This window comes from Palaemon carinicauda, chromosome 13 (assembly GCF_036898095.1).
Source record: "Palaemon carinicauda isolate YSFRI2023 chromosome 13, ASM3689809v2, whole genome shotgun sequence".
NCBI lineage: Eukaryota > Metazoa > Arthropoda > Malacostraca > Decapoda > Palaemonidae > Palaemon > Palaemon carinicauda.
The window spans coordinates 127421062-127440492 of NC_090737.1; the positions used below are offsets into that span (position 1 = coordinate 127421062).

General features: G+C 35.5%; 3 protein-coding genes across 4 annotated transcripts in view; 2 read left to right on the forward strand and 1 right to left on the reverse strand.

The window, feature by feature from the left end:
* Positions 1-4507, forward strand: part of LOC137652075 (protein phosphatase 1 regulatory subunit 42-like) — a 7596-nt gene extending 3089 nt beyond the window's left edge. The window contains exons 4-9 of the mRNA XM_068385285.1: positions 302-473; positions 947-1024; positions 1584-1743; positions 2408-2486; positions 3543-3649; positions 3915-4507. Of these exons, the coding sequence (XP_068241386.1) occupies positions 302-473; positions 947-1024; positions 1584-1743; positions 2408-2486; positions 3543-3649; positions 3915-4330 (1012 nt within the window). The 3' untranslated portion in view covers positions 4331-4507. The remainder of the gene's footprint in view (positions 1-301; positions 474-946; positions 1025-1583; positions 1744-2407; positions 2487-3542; positions 3650-3914) is intronic.
* Positions 4508-7703: 3196 nt separating this feature from the next.
* On the forward strand, positions 7704-14694 carry ATPsynE (ATP synthase, subunit E). Its single transcript, XM_068385809.1, has 3 exons — positions 7704-7834; positions 11021-11177; positions 14475-14694. Exons 1-3 carry the CDS (start codon positions 7790-7792, stop codon positions 14528-14530), a joined length of 258 nt encoding a protein of 85 aa, XP_068241910.1. The 5' UTR covers positions 7704-7789; the 3' UTR covers positions 14531-14694.
* The window catches only part of LOC137652413 (optineurin-like), a 39098-nt gene continuing 34288 nt past the window's right edge, over positions 14622-19431 (reverse strand). For both annotated transcript variants that reach the window (XM_068385807.1, XM_068385808.1), the window contains 5 exons: positions 19118-19285; positions 18333-18509; positions 18032-18192; positions 17772-17904; positions 14622-16022 (listed from right to left, as the gene is read on the reverse strand). In XM_068385807.1, the coding sequence (XP_068241908.1) occupies positions 15900-16022; positions 17772-17904; positions 18032-18192; positions 18333-18509; positions 19118-19285 (762 nt within the window). In that variant the 3' untranslated portion in view covers positions 14622-15899. The remainder of the gene's footprint in view (positions 16023-17771; positions 17905-18031; positions 18193-18332; positions 18510-19117; positions 19286-19431) is intronic.

Here is a 19431-nt window from a genome sequence, read left to right on the forward strand (position 1 = left end):
GGCGCAGGAGAGGATGATGATGATGATTATTATCATTATTATTATTATTAGTAGTAGTAGTAGTAGTATTTTTCTTAAATGATGAATGAAGAAGAGTGGGGTTGAAATTAATGTTGCCATTGTTGTAAGGTTAAACTAGTCTTGTATCACCATACATTTTTTTCTTATAGAATGCTGCAACATTACAGCATTTAAAACCCCATTTCAATGAATCCATTCTGTATAAACTATCATTCTTAATATGAATTAAGGCTAAGTGAACCTTGATGCAAGTACTGTCACGTGTCCTCTTCTCTTCAAGGATCGAAGGATTGAAAGAACTGCACAATCTTCGCCGACTCCTGATCCCTGGAAACCGCATAGGCGTCGTCGAGGGTCTTCCGCAGGGCCTCGAGGAACTACACATTCAGAACCAGAGGCTTCCGCCAGGCGACGCCCTTGTGCTTGACCCTCACGCTCTAACGACGGTGCAGGTCAGGAGATCAAAGATTAATACTGGCCTTTGTCAACATTTTCTTAGTGTTGTGAATAATCTATTTCAGTGTTACGGTCCGTAAAGTGCTTTATTTTTTATTTGTTCATTACTTATCTTGTAGTTTATTAATTTCCTTATTCCTTTCTCTCACTGGGCTATTTTTCCCTCTTGGAACCCTTGGGCTTATGGCATCCTGTCATCCTGCTTTTCCAACTAGGGTTGTAATTTAGCTAGTAATAATAATAATAATAATAATAATAATAATATTATTATTAATAATAATAATAATGATAATAATAATAATGATAATAAGCAAAGAAATTCATGATCTGCAATCATTGATATTCATTTTAATACTGGTGGAAGAAATCTTTAGACACAAGATACAAATAGATTTTCTTTAAGTGTGTCAATTGAACACATCCTGAAAGATTTTGAACTTTCTTAACGCCATCTTTTTCTTTTATGCAGACGACATTAAGAATCTTAGACGTCAGTGGAAATCGACTCATGGAGATGGGAGCAGTAGGACTCTTAGCGAGACTTCGGGTAGGATACAAGCATTTATAGCAATGAAAGTTGCAACTACGTCTTGCTCATATCATTAGAGACAGACTTCAAGTAAAGTTAGACACTTAACACGTATGTTGAAAATAAAGTTATCCACTTAGCACCCAACCAGCCGTTTGCAAATGTTAGCTAACACATATGTTAAAAAATAAATTTATCACTGAAACAGCCATCTGCAAACGTTAGCTAACAAATGTTAGAAATAAAGTTGCCAACTTAGCATTGAAACAGCCATTTGCAAATGTTAGCTAATACATAAGTTGAAGATGAAGTTATCAACTTAGCACTGAGACAGCCCTTTGCCAACGTTGGCTAACTCATGTTAAAAATAAAGTTATCAAACTAGCACCCAACCAGTCATTGGCAAACATTAGCTAGCCCATGTTAAAGATAAGTTTATCAACTTGGCACTCAACCAGCCATTTGTAAACTTTAGCTAACGCATGTTAGAGATAAACTTATCAACTTAGCACCCAACCAGCCAATTGCAAACGTTAACTACTCTTCCTGGTGTGTCATTATGTTATCTTAACTGCAGGTCTTTCGAGCTGAGGACAACGATCTCGATTCCCTTAGTCACGTGACAGCTGTAGTGAGTCGCCTGAACCACTTGCAAGAGCTGTACCTCTTTGGCAACCCCGTCACCGCCCACAGGAGATACCATCTTTCCATGGTCCTTGCATCGCCGCCATCACTCGGTAATGGATGGTCTGATTCACTTGCTTGAACTGGGCTCACAAAAACAGTAGTCATTTATTATTATTATTATTGTTATTATTATTATTATTATTATTATTATTATTATTATTATTATTATTATTATTATTTTCGTTAGATGAATGAAGAAGAGTAGAGTTGAAATTAATGTTGTCATTGCTGTTAGGTTAAGCTAGCCTTGTGTCACCATACGATTTTCTTGTAGAATGCTGTAACATTACAGCAAAATATTTGTATTTTTAGTTCAATATATTAAAAGAAAATTGATGTTGACATCTAGTATCAACAGTATACATTTCACTTATTTATCTGCTTATTCATCTGCTTTATCTGTTATTTTGTAGATAACAAAGTGCCGAAATTAATCTGAGAAAAATATGTAGTAAGCTTGAGGCTGAATAGTAATTCTAGTTTTATAAAGGACATATATAAACATATACAGTATCAATATTTGCAAGCATGAGATGGGACACACACACACACACACACACACACACACATATATATATATATATATATATATTGTGTATGCTTGTGTCAGTTTTATGACTTGATCCACATACACAGTAGGAGAAAGATGGTTAAATATAAATTTCCTAAGGCACAGCAGAATTTAAAACTCCTTAAGTAAGCTTCTCCTTTCAGAAATCTTAGACAAAAAGCGAATCACTGCGCTGTCCAGAGACTTCATAGTACAGACGGAATGTCATCGCCTCGCAAAGAGGTGAGCAATATCTTAATCTCTTTACAAATATAATTTTTAACATTACTGTTAGTCAAAGATCCCTAATTAATCTAGTCCACTCTATATATACAAACACTGAGATGACGAAGGGTCTTAGTTTTAATTATAACCAATGGGCTTCTGAATCTCGCCTTCTTATTTTCCCATAAGGGTAGAGGTGGCCTATTGGAAACCTCCCTGCCTTATGATATGCTGAACTGGGATTTGAGTCATGCATAAATTCGATAGCTTTTTGTAGTGTCTGCAACATCACCATCCTTGTGAGCTAAGGATGAAAGTTTGGGGGAACCTATAGGTTTATCTGCTGAGTCATCAGCAGCCATTGCCTGGCCATCGCTTGGGTGGAGAAGGGTCTTGAGTGCTGATCATAAGGATGTTATCACTATTTCGTCCATATTTCACACTATATCACCACACTGGTTATTACTTTCATCACTTTGCTTAATAATTCTCTACTTCGCAACTTTATTCACAGTAGGGTTAGATTTACTAACGAAATAATGTTACTATGTTTGTTATTCTCTGTGTGTTTTTTTTTTTTTTTTTTTTTGGTGTATATGAGGACAGAGGAGAATGGGCCAGACTATTTGGTGTATGTGTAGGCAAAGGAAAAGTGAGCTGTAACCAGAGAGATGGAACCAATATAGTGATGTTTGACCTGTCAAACGACCCCATAACTCTCTAGTGGTAGTATCTCAACGGGTGGCTGGGGCCCTGGCCAACCTACTGCCTGATAAAGGGCTAGGGAGGCTAACTTTATCATCAAATTAGTTTAACCTTGAAAAAAGAAAAAGAAGTACTTATTGGACACAGGCAAATGGAAAGCAAATAAGAAATAAAACTCGAAAAATAACTACAACACTAAAATATGCCAGAGATCCAAAATTTAGTTCCTGAACCTTGACCCATTTTGTATGATGCTATGTCTATCTGGCCTAATTTATAAAACTTTAATGCATGTCTGTTATTTATCTAGTAATTGGCGTGCGTACTTTTCCATGATTGTTTCTTACTCTTCTTTGCAATGCTTAACAGGAAAAGAGCTCAGCAGAGAGGAAAAGGACCGCCTAAGATCAACAGCGAAATATTCACAACTGAAACCCATTTTCTCTTCACTACTGTTACAAAAATTAAACCACAAGGCAAGAGATATTTTATTTTTTATATATATATATATATATATATATATAATGTGTGTTTATGTGTGCATGAATGTGTGAATATACGTACAATTATATGCATGTATATGTGTATATATTTAATGGTTATCGACATAGACATACAGACTGACTCAGAATTATATTGTATTTGAATTGTTGTAATTAAAATATTTCATTGAAATACATAAAGATTTTTATAAGCAAAAGATGCCATACACTGTTAACAAAATTGATCATGCAATTGCAGAACCGCCAGCGACTGGACCCAGTTTTGTCCTGGGCGCTCTCAGACGACCTGAGTTCGACATGATCCTCAGTCGTGCTCAGAGGCAAACCATGAGGGCTTACCTTGCTTCCAAGGAAAGAGAGTTGGACACTGACAGGCTGTCTGATGAAGAGGAGGAAGATTGGCAGGAGAGTCGAAATAAGATGATTGATAGTGTTGCAACGCCAGGTGAAAAGGGTCCCGATGAGGATGCCAGGACAAGTGACCAATGGGGTGATAAGTCGCTGGTGCCGGCCAATGACATCCCTTTGGAAAAGAGTGTTTGGTTTGCGAGCGATGATGATCCGTCCATGGATGAAATACCGCGATTCATACCCCGCCCTTACTGGAGGAATAAGCCCCCTGCTTCCAAGACAAAACCTCCAGTGACAGGATGAGATCGACAACTCGAGTAGCAGTCTTGTATGAAAGCTCTTATATGTATTCGTTGATTTGATGATTTGTTTCTAGTTGCTCATTTGATCGTTTCCATGTTATTTCATTCTACCTCCCGTGAGCCTGATTTATCATTTTTACTTTCATTTTATATTTTGCTGTGGTAGTTTGTGGATGTCTTTGAAATAAAAATGAGATTTGTTAGTACAAGCTCTTTCATAAACTTTTTATTGTGGTAAGGTCTCATGATGCTACTCATAATACATTAACAGTTTAGACATTTTTCTTTCCAGGTGTTTTAGAAATAAAGTATTCATCATTAGTTTCGTATTTAGTTTCATTGATAAATCTAAACAGCAAATCATATGAAATGTTGAGTTGTATTTATGTGTTAGTTTCTAGTCCCAAAGTTTCTCAGATGAATATCAAAGCAAACTAGAAAAATTGAAGGAAAATTCTGGTTGCTATTTTGACACTAGCCCCAACAGTTAAAGGAAGGTTAGGTTAGAATAAGAATATAAACAATTTTGAATCCACAAATGGACATGTAACTATGAAAAGAAATGAAAGGCATAAAAACGATACAAACTCGTATCATTAGTAACTGGCGTACGGTCATGATTGGAGTGAAGCTTGCCTCTTAAAAGAGACAAATCATCATGTGGAACTGAGAGGGAAATCTGCCTTCTTTTACAATCATAGTTTGCGCAGTGATATATATATATATATATATATATATATATGTGTGTGTGTGTGTGTGTGTGTGTGTGTATTAGGTGCGTGTGTGTATATATACTTGTACACAGGGTTCCATGTTATTGCGATTGTTCTGTCTACTTCGTTGGTTTCAGAGTAGGAAAGTTTTATCTTTTTCATATTATAATAATCTTTTTTGCTATGAATTAATAAACTAAATTACATTAATACTTGCAATCTTTCACCCATCACGTGTATCATGCGAGTTCCTTTTGTTAGACCAATGTTTAATAAACTAACCTCTTTACCTTTACCTCTTTATCCCATTTTTAGTTCAATAAGTTAAATGAGCAAAAGAGAATGAATAAAAAAAAGGTATGCTTAGTAACACATACGGCTATAAACAACCGTGCAGATATAAAAGTAGTGCTCCGTCTACACCGTTAATTCGTTCCAAGAGACCCGACGTAAGTCAATTTTCAACGTAGGTTGGATTTTTACCCTATGAAGCGACTTGTATGTTCCCTATACACGTACTGAACATGAAATATTACTTATATACGGCTATCATTTTCTAAAAATGCAGATACTGTATCTGCAGTAATAAGGTTCTATGTGAAGTATAATGCAGTACTTATCATTATTGTGGTATGATGTGGATTTTATTTTTTTTTATATATAAAGATGACCAATTTAAAGGTGCATTAGACATCTGTTCATTAAGATTTGTTATACTGCAATAAGGACATTGATGATGTATGGTTCATGAGTATTGACATCAAGGAGGAATGGTAGCTGGAACTTACAGAAATGAGAATGGGAAATACAGTATTTTGGGGTCTCGATGCGATAAAGACTGACAACCGAAGACACCAGGAAAAGTTCCTGGATGGAAAATATTGATCACAGCATGAGCGAGACAAGATTGAGGTGGTATGGGTATGTAGAGAGACTAGGTGAGGACGATGGATTAAGAGTGTTTTGGGTAGAAGGTCAAGAGGGAGGCATAAGATTAAAAGGCGCGACAAAGAGAAGGAGGGTTCGGAAACGAAAAGTTTGTCGGAGGAAGATGCTGTCAATTATTATAGACATATCAAGGTACCAAATGTCTTAGTTACAGATAGTGTTGGCGATGAAAAATATGTATATATATATATATATATATATATATATATTCATTTGACTCTAACGGATAATCATTCCTATTCAACCTCTGTAGTTTGAATTTTAGACCTGTGTCTGGTTGATTATGTATTTTTGTACCATACACTGACTAACCATTAAAATGTTTCAAACGGTGATTTAGAATATCTATTTAAGAATGAAAGTAGCGTTCCCTACATAATGCATTTGAAAGCCCCTTAAACTTCAAAGGTCACCTAAAATTCCATGTTCCTATGTGAAATACAGTATACTGGAAGTAAAGCATCCTCATCTCCGCCATTAATAGATATTAGAATTGAAATAAACATATGAGGAACTCAAGTTATTCATGTTTTATCTTATTCGATTTTTTCTTATTCAAGTAATTCGTCAGCTCCAGGATTAAGATAGACTTTTAATATAAAGCCAATCTACAATAAAATGACAAAGCTTTGTATTTAGTGAAATTATTTTAGTAAATACTCTGTTTTTAGTTAACAATATTCCATCATGTCAATATAAAGACAAACGTCAATTGTGGTGGCCGGATGGTAGCGTCCTTGGCTAGTGATTGCCAGACTGGGGTTCGAGTTCCGCTTAAACTCGCTAGTTCCCTTGGTCGCTGCAATCTCACCATCCTTGTAAGCTAAGGATTGGGGCTTAGGGGGAGCCTATATGTCTTTCTGCTGAGTCATCAGCAGCCATTGCCTGGCCCTCCTTGGTCCTAGCTTGGGTGTAGAGGGACTTGGGCACTGATCAGATGTATATATGGTCAGTCTAGGACATTGTCCTGCTTGATAAGATAATGTCACTGTCCCTTGCCTCTGCCATTCATGAGCGACCTTTAAATGTATTTTCACTTAGTACACGCTGCAACATAACTTTTTTTTTTAATATTTACTGACAGCATATGTTTTTTTTTATGTTGAAAACGTTAACATGAGTAGTTCTTCACAGTTTATACATGTCATGTATTTTAACGTTTTTACTGATCTTAAAATATTCAATATTTTTCATTTATTACATATTGTATTTTGTTTATTTACCCCCTTTTTATACTTTTCTTCCTAGATCACTTTCACTGTTGTATCCCTAGGGCTAATAGTAGTAATGGTACTAATATAAGCCAATAGTGTCCTAGAAAGCAAAGATAGTAAAGTGTGCAAGAAAGAGAATTTCTGTTGGATGACGTATAATGAGAACGGTACATCATTGTGGTGTTCGAGTTTAATTTCTAAATTTGGCTTATGTTTCATATTTTATGATTATGAGAGAAATATTTTAGTATAAATGTTTAAAAACATCTTTAATTTTACAATATATACTTTTAAAATAATTTTTAAATGATTATATTTAAAAAATACATAATTGTGATAACTTTACGTCTTTTGTAAGTCATAACATACGAATCAAATTCAAAATAAGACGGCAAACTGCGTTTCGAATGACCTTATATAATAGTTCTTAATTTATGATTAAAGATTTCTTATCAGAAAAAAATATAATTATGTTTATGATCCGTAAAGAATAAAAATAATATATTTCAGATTCATATAAATTAATTTCATTCCTGCTTCTGTCTGTTATTGGCCCATTGCTGCTAGGCACTACTTCCATACAAGATGGCGACTCTAGGTGCTGCTGTCCGTGTTTCTCCTCTGATTAAGGTAATAATTTACACGGTTGAAAGTAAATTACATTTTCAAGCAATCAGTTATATGTAGTATGATTACATTTTGCCTTTTATCGTAAAGATATCCGTAACCTCCGTGGCAATTGTTTGTTTTGGACATCACCGGCTTCAGCCTCTTGCTCTCAGCTGATCGACAGACGACACAAGTCTCTAGATTGTTATTACTTTTTAGGCAATTCTAAAATGGATGTTGCCTTTTAAAGGAAAGTAAAGGCTTTGCGTAGAACTTTATGGGCCATATGCTGCTGCAGTAGGACTAATTTAGTGTGAATATATATCATTTGGGAACCAATAAACCTTACTAAGAAAATGAAAGAGATTTTCCGAGGGTATTTTTAGGTATTTTGAACGAATTTAATAACCAACTATTGGAAGGCCGTATTTATCAAGATGAGAAGATGCCTGAAAATCCTTAGTTCCAAAGGAAGACAGATATACCCTGACTTAGGTTCCCCTCCTAAGAAAAGGTGCCTTGGTAAATGTTTATTGTAGCTCAGTAATCTTATTAAAAATAATAAGCCGGTAAAATATCAGTTACGGACGGAACATCATTTTGAACAAATTTTTTCCTTTAATGTGCTTTCACTGAATTTGACCTTCATTTCAACAAATTCACTGAAAACCCGTTAGAAAGAACTGGTATAGTTTTTAGAAATCCAATGGTTTGTGCTCCGCTTGCGGAAGAAAAAAATCAAGCTCTTATGTACTGGCAAGTGGTTCATGCTGAGCTGCACACGCTAACCCCATTGATTATTATTTCCCAGATCACTTTATGTTTGCAGCGAAAGTAAGGGTCATTTTAGAAGAAAACAGACTTTTTTTTCTATAGGAAAAACTTTTTTTTAAAAGAAAATCTTTTTGTCCTTAACTATAATGAAACCAAGAAGTTTTCCAGGTGTATTTATTGGGACCTTGATCAGTTCTGATGTAAACAATTTGGGAAAATTCATATTTTCAAATTGTTTTAAAATTTGGTAAAGATAATTTCTAGCCAAATGCATGATCCATATATTTTTCCTATTTGCTATCTTGTGTTTTATGCATATCTGACATTGATTAATGGGGCAAACCATGTTCATGAGTTTTTGTACCCCTTATGTAAAGACAATTATAGGGACCCCAGTGGGAAACCTTGTTTTTTGGATGGGGAAATATCATGAATGAGGGATTTCCAGTAATAATAATGGTCAGAAATGCAAAATAAGCCCAAGATAACCAGTTGGAAAAATACATGGTTCATATAAATGGTTGAAAATAGGCCAAAACGTGATGAACTTTTGAGATTTTTAAAAGAGTACAGAACCTAACAAACCTACCTAACCTAATGTAGTAGTTCCCACGTCACAACCCCTAGCCAGGGGCCAAGCCCCCCAGACACCCCTCCCCAGGTCACAATCCCTAGCTGCGGTCAAGCCCCGTGGACCCCCCTTCCCAGGTTACAACCGCTAGCTGGACACGCCCTTCCCAGGTCACAAACTAAAAGTAAATCACAAAAAAATCCGTAGGTTATGATAAAGTAAATTGCAAATAAATCCTTCCGTTATGAAAAAGTAAAGAACGACTAATTTTTTACCTTGTGATTGACATCGTTGCCTTTTTGGTTTTTTAGGCAATCATTACAAAAGCTTTTCAGTAGAAAATGTGCTGGCCTTCCCTGAAAATCAAGTCAGAATCGGACCTTTGAGGCCTTATTTCGCTGTTATTTTTCTTTCACTTAAGTAACAATAGCTTTATACTATACGGAGAGCATTTCCATCATAATCAGTTGCCGATATAAATGAAATTACACCAAATTTCGAATAGATTTTTGTTCACTCTTCGAGACATCTTTACGAGATGGTGGTTAACTTAAAACTGAAGGCGAAGGTGGGAAAAAAAAGGCTGTTGTAGAACAACAACCGGGAACTTATGAAGAAGTGTTTGTAAGCTGTTAATTGGTTTAAAAAAGCCACCTGACAAATACATCCTTGTAACTGCACAGAAAGCTCCGCAATCCAGGGGAAAAAACGCATGAGCAGTAAGTCCCCTTTAGTGTCCCAGATGTACACAATGGACTTAGAGTGAAAATCATACTTCACATTTAAATCGCCGATACGTAAGTTATTATGCCCCAGCTCCCATTAAACATACTGAGAAAAACAACAAACTAGCCAGCACTCGCCCATTTCTTATAGCGAATTTCATTTTTGCAAGCAATTAAACTATCATATATTAACCTAAAATTTCTTAAGTTATGATTGAAAACCACATTTTAAAAGGGGAAACAAACCCAAGAGCACCACCTAACCAAACCTAGGAGTTGTATACTTGCCTACCAGGGATGAGACATGCGACTCTCCTTTAGACTTCCTTTACTTAACCTCAGCTTATATCTTAACCTTGTTTCCCCATGGGCTTCACTCGTGAAACTTGGTTTTTCGGACATATTTCCTAGTTAACCCATTTATGAAACTTGAAAAATCTTATTTTTGACTATTTAGAAGTTCAAAACCATTTGAAATATCTAGAAACGGGCGAATGTAATTCGTTGAGACAAGTGTGAAGTTTATAAACATAATCTCACATGTCGGTTCTAGCAAGCAATTTTGGTCGTTATTTTGAGGATGTTTTTTACCTTTAGTTGAACATTTTTGACATAACCAATTAGTGAAACACTGTAAATGAATTTATAGAAATTTTAAAGTATATTGAACTCCTCTCAGGGGGACTTCTTGTGAATATACAGTAGTCATTCTGGAACTGAGGTAAAGTTGAAAAAAATCCCCTTGTAAAACATTTTTTTATATTTTTGCTCTCTTGTCACTTACACGTAGGGGTAATCCAACATCAAAGATCTTGAGTAAATCGCTGTTCTTTAAGAATTTGATAAAATTGATAAACAGAAAAGGGTAAAAGTTCTGACAATTTCACTTGATAATTTAAAAAATGTGAATATTCACTGTTGAATTTCTATAAATTTACTTTTATGATGAAATAAAAGTATGCAGAAGTTGTAGCTTAATTTGTGTTAAATTTTCAAGCTCACGATCCTGTAATATGTAACTGTTTCAATTTTGAATTTTTATTTGAAACTTTCAGGTGTTATTTTATTTGAAACTTCTCTGTAAGAGTATTTTATGCTGTATGCCATCCTTTTCTACATTGCCTATCTATCTTTCAGTTTGGAAGGTGGACGGCCCTTATTACAGGTATCCTGTATGGCAGTAGTCACTTCAAAACATTAAGTGCAAAGGAAGCCATCATAAGAGAAGAGGAGGCCAAACAGGCTGTCATCCGAGAGAAGCAACTAGCAGAAGAAAAGGCCGTACTTAACAGAGGTAAGTTTTTCTTATTAACCAATGTTGAAATTTGTCATTTTGTATTAGAATTTTACTATAGCTGACATGTCCTTACTGTATTTTGTTAGAAATTATCTTGGGAAAAATTTCTGTATAATACCTAATTTAAAAAGATTTACTTCTTCCAACATGAATATGAACCATCTTCCTTTACTATGGGAAGTTGTGTTTTGTGACTGCTTCTTCATCATTCCCCCGACTATGTGGATATGTTCTGAAATACTGCTGTAGACCTGCATTAATTTCATTTGCAATATTGAGGAGGATCCTCATGAGTTATGTCCGTTTTGCAGAGGCCATGTGTACCCAGGCCTCCCCTTGTGATCAGTGTTGGGAATGGCCATCCTCCCAGTGGGAGAATTTTGGGAAGAAGAATCATCCTAGGAGGCATTCTTTGCCTTTCGGGTCATCCTCAAAGTCGAAGTCCCGGGGAGCTTTTTTTACCCCCAGGACTCTTCTCAAATCTTGTCATCTAGGGGACATTTGAGCAAGAGTGGTGGCACCTAAACTCTTCGGCAAGGCTAGGGGCAAGGGGGCTCTGCTATTTCCCCTAGTGAAAACTGGTAGTGCCTCCCTCAGTGATTCTTCATATAAAATGGTGGCCGATTTGTGTGTTGTGGCCTGCCTTGGGTATTCAAGATTCCCTTTGGAGGCTAAATTGCATCTGTTGTTAACGCAGACGCCCTTCGTATGTCATTGCTGGTGGTGTCGTAGGAACAGACTATAGTTGCATCAATGCCAGCGGAAAACAGCAGTAAAGACGCCCGCAGTCTAGCTTCCCTTTTCCCAGAGGTCTTCATCATGGGCAACAGATCTTCATCCTTCTGCTCTCCTTTTGAGCACCCTTGCCCTTCGGAGCATGTATAGTACTGCAACTCTGCGCGATCTTTCTTCTTCGAAGGTAGATCATAGACCTGCCTCTGACAGGCGGTCACCCTCTTCACAGCAATCGGATGGCGTTTCCAAACCTTTGCCTTCCAGTTCTACCAAACAGGCAGCGAAATCCTCTAGATCTTCCAGACAAGCTTGTTCCATTGCTTCTTCTTCGTGCTCTGTGCATAGGAAGCGCACTCCTTTGCTGCGCAGCTCCAAGCTCTCTTCAAAGAGAGCTGTATCTCGCACTCTTGGTGCACTCTTCTTCGTCTCGCGCTAAACGCATACTCGCCAGCACCTTCCCAGAATCGTTTCACTGCCGTCGTATTGCTTCTTGTTGAGCTTCATCTAGGTGCTCTTCTGATGGTTCCTTAGTTTTGACTCGCAGTTCTTGCAAGAGAACTAGCCTAATCGTTCCTTGCAGATTTTTACATTATCACATTTCGTCTCGTCATTGCTCTAGGAAGAGTTCCAGCTCGGTCTCTAGTTGCGCTTCACCATCGCACTGAGTATATAGACATTCTTCCAGGTTTTCTTCTAAGCACTGTTGATCCAAATGATTGCGCTAATCTCCCACCATCATTGCATTCTGGTATTTCTGGAGACAGACTGTGGGATCACAAGATCGATCCTCTTCAAAACGAACTAGGTGCTTCTATATCTGCAAGAGGAGGTTCGCTAGAACATTGGAGACATCTGTCCTCTATAGGCAAGATCCCTTCCAATCCAGCTTTTTCAGATGGGGCTGTTAGAGTCCTCCCTGCAAGTAAGGAGCCTAAACACTCGGACAGAGATGAGCCTTCAATGTCATAAGACCAGTCTGAGCATGTGCAGGACATTAATGCTTCTCGTGACCTTTCCCTTCAGAGGATGGAATGAATTGGCCTTCTCACCCTTAGCTAAACGTTCTAGTTGATTACCTTTCTTCACTTAATAAAGCGAAGGTTGAGGTTACAAAGAAGTGTGGCAGACAGAGGAGCCAAAAGGAGACCCCAGGGTTTGCACTCACTCCTAGGTATATCTCCTTTCTGGAAAATTATTGGCTATTGCTAAAAACTTCTACCCTTACCAAGAGGAAAGCAGCCACTGAACCGTTCTAACGGTACCATGTAGTCCGTGCATTAGATAATGGGATATGACTTGTATATTTGTTTGAAATATTGCTCTCAAACCCTTGTACCTTGCCAATACTTTCTAGGTGTTTGTTGGACCTGGACCCAAAATTGATGGATAAGATTTTGATTAAAAATATTTGTTGGTTATGAAACTCATATAATTGAACAGTACAAATCATTTGTTTCTCAAGTTCATAATACAAATTGATCCTTTTCGTATATGGTTTTATAGTAAATGAGTGTTCACTAAGTTTTGTTAAGAATTAAGGGAAGAACGTAAAAAAATAGTGAATATTTAGGTGCCCTTTAGCTGAACCCACTTTTAAGTTTTCTCCTTTGCCTTGGCTCTTACAGTTTCTTCCATCTTTCTGTCAAATCTTCTAACTTTTTTCATAGTATCAGTGCAAACCAATTAGGAAGGGAATAGACATATTTACTTTGTATCGTAAGAAATCAAGTAAAATTTGGTGGAAACATATCTGGCATGTGCTTGGGGGAAAGAACCATAAATTATAATATTTGAAAGAATACAATTATATAGGAGAAATATTCCTCATTTCAACAATTTATAAACAAAAATAATAGCCCACAACACAACATTTTTAACCAAGGCTGCCAGAAATATTAAAAGATTTAAACACCAGATTTTTCACATACTGTATTTTGGTTATAGGTGTTTTTCATATTTATTTATTTTTTCATAATGTTGTCCTGTATTACACGTCATTCAAATTTTTCTATCTAATTTGAAAAATACTTTTGACTACCCATGAAATTTAATGGTGATGCATCTCATATATTTACTGTATTTTTTTAAAACTACTATCATTATCTTTGTATGCCCATGTTATTTTGAACTTATTTTTTATTAGTTTGTTTTTATTACAAAAACATCATAAGTTTACCAGACAAGCAAGCAATAAAAATAGACAGTTCAGTATAAGGAATAATTTAATGTATAGGAAGGTGATAAAACATTGTACTGTATATATGAACATGAATAACCCTTATGGTAATAAGTAGATATTAAAAGATTACAGCTCATTTTAATAAAGTCATTTTTCCTGTAGTGTTTCTGTAACTGGCACTTTATAATGCACAAGTTACTAATTCTTGATGGTTATCAATTAAAATTTATGGTACACAATTGCCTTATTTATTGAGAATGGAAGACAGAACTTTGTCTCAAGTTTCTCTTTACATGCACACTTTAAATTTTTTTTCTATGTTCTAGCACAGCGTCGTCTCCCCAGATTTCGTAATGCATATAATTCTTTTCCACTTTCAGCGGAACTGTTGGTTCTTGCCAAGGAAGCAGGCGTGAAGGTCCCAGCTGACTTTTAAGCAGATGTAGGTTGCTTTAGTGCGCAAGTCTTCGAATGTGAAGGACACCCTTTTGGCATGTGATGTATAAAGTGTAATAATGAATAATGTATTTAAAGTTTTATTTGTGATTTATTTTACAAATATACAAGAGTTGGTAGGCTCTAATAAACATTTCTAATTAATATTTTATTTGAATTTAATGTGCTGCCCTTATTTGACTAGATAATCTGCACAACCACCTATGATAAACAGTAGTAAGAATTCTAAATAAAAAGCTTGATACAAATATCATGACAAGTAGTCTTAGAAATATTACTCTTGTATAGTTAAAATTATGTAACAATCCAAAAAAAAAGGCATAATCAACAAAGAATGAAGCGACTAAAGGACGTCTTTAGTCCAAAAATATTAAAAACATACTATTGCCTGATTAATAGCTAATTGTGTTGAATAGTTTCTAAACAATACAAAAAACAAAAACGAGAGTTCAATAGTGTGGGTCAATTATAAAGAAGAAATTTTTTTTTGCTTCACAAACTTATTGCTGCAGCTATCATAACTACTGTTAGGACAACCAGCAATTAAAGTAGTGTTGCTTACACATTCGTTATGCCATTTTGCCATATAAACAATGTAGAACAGAGCACACCAATTAGCCCTGGCCATTTAATTAACTTTCCAAACAAATTGGTGAGGTTTTTGGTCATTGATTCAATGTAGAAAAAAATATGTTCTTGGAACAAACTTATTTGTAATGACCTCCATTTGTGTTCTAGAATGATAGGCTGACAAAGTTGGGAGACTTGATTTTTGCATATTTTGAGGAAGTTCTCTCAAACCTAAATCATCAACAAGAGTACTAGAAGTGTTGCCCTGACAAATTTTTATGTTTACTATAAAATTAGATGCAAGTGCAATATAAAAAGGTTTGATATGTTGCATTGAAATGAACTTCTAGTATAAAACTGCTGGTAAACAAATAGCTCTGATATAAAATATGAGAATTCATATAAAAACTTATTACCACAAGAATATTTTGCATGAATAGGTTAAGTATTTGGAAAGTTAAAAGAATGCAAAGAACTTTCCAATATTAGGTACTTGACTCGCAGGTAAGACATAAAAATTCTTGCAATCAAAGATAGTTCACCTACTTCACCAAAATAGTATGCTATAACAAACCTTAAATCGTCCCACCTTTTATCAATAAAGGTTAAATAAAGAAATAAGCCTTATGTAAAAAAAAAAATTCTACTCTGAAAGGCTAATTAGATTGCAAGTTGTTTAGCATCACAATTACCATGGTTCCTCTCTTGAGAACAGCTGCCAAAAAGATTGAAATGGTTTCTGTATCCCTGTCATTTTGCCTTCTACTCCAGCAGCTAATTTAATCTTCATCAATGCAACGATTGACATGCTCTTCAAGAGGACGGTACTGGGTGAAAGATTTGTTGCATTTTGGGCAGTAAAAGAGGTTTTCATCCAATTCATCTTCTTTCTTTTCCTCTTCCTGTAATGAAAATTAATCCTTGATAATGCACTGCACATGAAATTTATATGAATAGCTTTACTTGGCAGTAAGGCTCTGTCCACACGACAACATGGTTTGGTAAACTTTGTTTCTCGTAGAATAAAGTTGGGTAAATATCTTTATGCTTGTATCCAAACGATGACAGTTGACCAGTGAGGGCAAAGTGATTGGTGTACGAGAAAATAGACAGTCTTATGCGCAAGAAGAAAATTCTCCTGTGTACAGAAAATTTGTTAGTCATATTACAACACTGGGAATTGTAAAGTCATTACAACACTGTGGGAATTATAAAGTGATTAGAAATTAGATTTCATAAATTACATGAGAATGGATCAAAATACATTTTACAATCTTATCTTAAAACTGGAACCTGCAACCACCAAACAGGATACTAATAGGATACAAGTATTTTTCTGCTGAAGCTTTATAACATTACTTTATCTGTCAACAGGATGCAATTATAGCAGTTCAATGCAAAACAAGGATTTCCAAGCAGAATTTGCATAAAATTATACCCGAAACTTGCAGATATCTATGAAGTTCTAAGAAAAGTTTTTGTTTACTTTTTTATTTGCTGCATTTCTCTTCTATGTTGACTGCAGAGGAACGATAGTTGTTGCTTCATCTCTTTTCAATAGCTATTAATGTTAAAGTTCCAAATTATTTTAGAAATTGTTGAAACTTGTGCATCATGATCTCTATAAACATCGGCCCTCACATCCCAAAAGCTGAATGGGTGTTGTTTATACAACTATCAGGTTTAAAGTTGTCTCACAGGACCAATGAAACTTGGACATGTTTAAGCTTTAAAGTAAATAAAACAGAAATGGTATGGTATTGGTGAAAAACGTAACTATAAGTCCGACAATGACTTCTGTGAACTCTTCTTCCAATCTTTAACCACCAATAAGCACAGCTCTCATTACTCGAGTTGTTCTGCGAAAAAAAAAAATTACAGAACTTTGTTGAAGGCGACGGAAGCACAAAAGCAGCAAACAAAGTACAGTACGTCGAATAAAGAGCCTAATATTCATTATTGCATCAAATTACATATGTACTGTATTTGGAATTCTCTACTTGAGCATGTGCTATACATCCTCCTACTTAACCTCCTTACCATGTCCATTTTACTTCAAGCTTATAACTTACTTTATTCTACAACCGAGGGGTTATTCGAAAGTAACACGGGCATTTCAAATGAGTGTCCCAGCACTAGTGCTGAACCTTCAACTTTATCAATCCCTGGCTTCTTAAACGCATCTATGACTACCCTTACCTAACACTGCACTTATCTGTGCAGCAAAGCACTTGTGAAATGAGAGCTTTGTGTTGGCAGGTATATTAAATATTCTTAAAATTGTATTTCCATCTTTTCAACCTAAAACTTATTCCACCAGTTGCATATCGGCACTGAATGGCTTCCCATGCACTGGCGGTGTGCTATATAGCCCAAATTCTATTAATTAAATTACAGTATATATGCTTATCACTATCAGTTGGTGCTTCGTGTTATATCTTAAAGGTAAGTGGAAGAATGCAATGTTCAAGATAAATAAAAATAATACAATTAATACTCTTAAATCCAAAAATTTCCAACAAATACAATATTCACAATTGTTTTTTAGGTTCCAACAAGTAAACTAAAAACCTTCGGGCAATGCAGTACATGTATACTGTTCATTGCAATTTATAAATATTTAAATGTAATGAATGCAAAGAGCAACAAACCTTTTTATCTGAAGTGTTGGAGAGTTTTTCCCACAAGTTTTCAGGAGCAAGAGTAGCCATTCCAATGCTACCAGCTGTGGCTGCAGCTCCTCCACTAGGCTCTTCAGATGTGGCACGGGAATCTCGTCCATGACTGAAAACACAAGATGTTGACAATAAGAAAACTTTCACCTATTGCTTTGCACATATGATAAACAAGACAAAAAAGTTTTCACACAAATAAGAAAGAAATTCCTCACAAGTTCAAATAATTTATTTACCCTTGATGCAAGTGTCTTCTCTGATATGCCTCTAATTCATCTACTAACTGCGTATTTCGGGTCTGTAGATGACGTACTTCATCACGCAGCTTTTCTCTGTCAGTAGCCAGAGCCTCTCGGGCTTCACGTTCAGCCCTGAAATCTCCCTGGTAGACTTCAACCTATCGAAATTCATAAAAATTACTTATTTGTTACCTCAAGACATTAAAGTTTGAAAATACAGTAGTCAATTAGTTAAATCTCAATGGTGATTTACAATATAATACAGAATTTCTACCGTGCATAGCCTTGGTGCAATTACCTGAGCCCTTAGGATGGCTATAGTTTCACCTTCACTAGTCCTTTCAGTCAAAGATGCCTTCGTCTTACCAAGTTCCTTTTTGATCCGGGAAAGCTCTTCATTTTTGGCTGCCAGTAGTTCCTCGTACGACATGAGTTTAGCTGTTGCTTCATCATACTTCTCACTGATGGATTTTATCTAGAACCAGATATCAAAGGATTAGTTTCCTAAAAAGTCTGATTAAAAAGAGCTCAAAAGTTTATATAAATTACAGAAATATGGTATTCATTTCTATGAATCTCCCCTGATGTTTATATTGCTTCTTCTCAAGAAGCTCACTTTAATCAAGACTATCTGTAAAATTTCTGACTGTTCTTTTAAGGTACTACACTGTGCAATCAACAAATAAGGATTAATGATTCATTGATATATTTTTCCACTTTGTAACATTTTCAAATACTTTCTATGTGAAAATATAATTGTTTGGACCAATGTTTTACACTTCATAATATTAATTCTAAAGCAATAGTTTACTGCATATTCATCAAAAGAATGAACACATGGAAGTAATGTAGGATTATTTTTTGTGGAATGCCTAAATATTTAGAGTTGATACATTTTTTATTTGTAGTGATTTCTAGGATTGGCTATCTAGACACAATATACAGTACAACTAGGGTTATTGAACCCATTCTAAAGCTTTAAATTTTGCATGAAATTTCTCTTATATGGGACTAAAGTTATTAGAGAATTTCCCAAAATGGTTTTAATAATAGTAGAACTCTTATATACAAAAAAGAACTTACCTTAACTTCATAGTATTGGTCATTTTGCGAGTCTCGGTCACTCTTGTCTCTCATTTCTTGGAGCTCCTTCTTCAGACGGTTAATTTCCGCATGAGACCTAGTGAGTGCTAGCCGATCTTCAGAATTTTTCTGTCTCTCACTGCTAAGAGCTGCCTCAAGAGTGTCAACCTAAAATGATTAATAACAATTGAATATATCAAAGTATATCTTCAGTTACATTATAATTTTGGGACTTGACTTTTGAGAGGAGACAAAGGTAGGACTAATATAAAAATTAATTGCAACTGACACTGGACTTGATAATCTAAAAATTT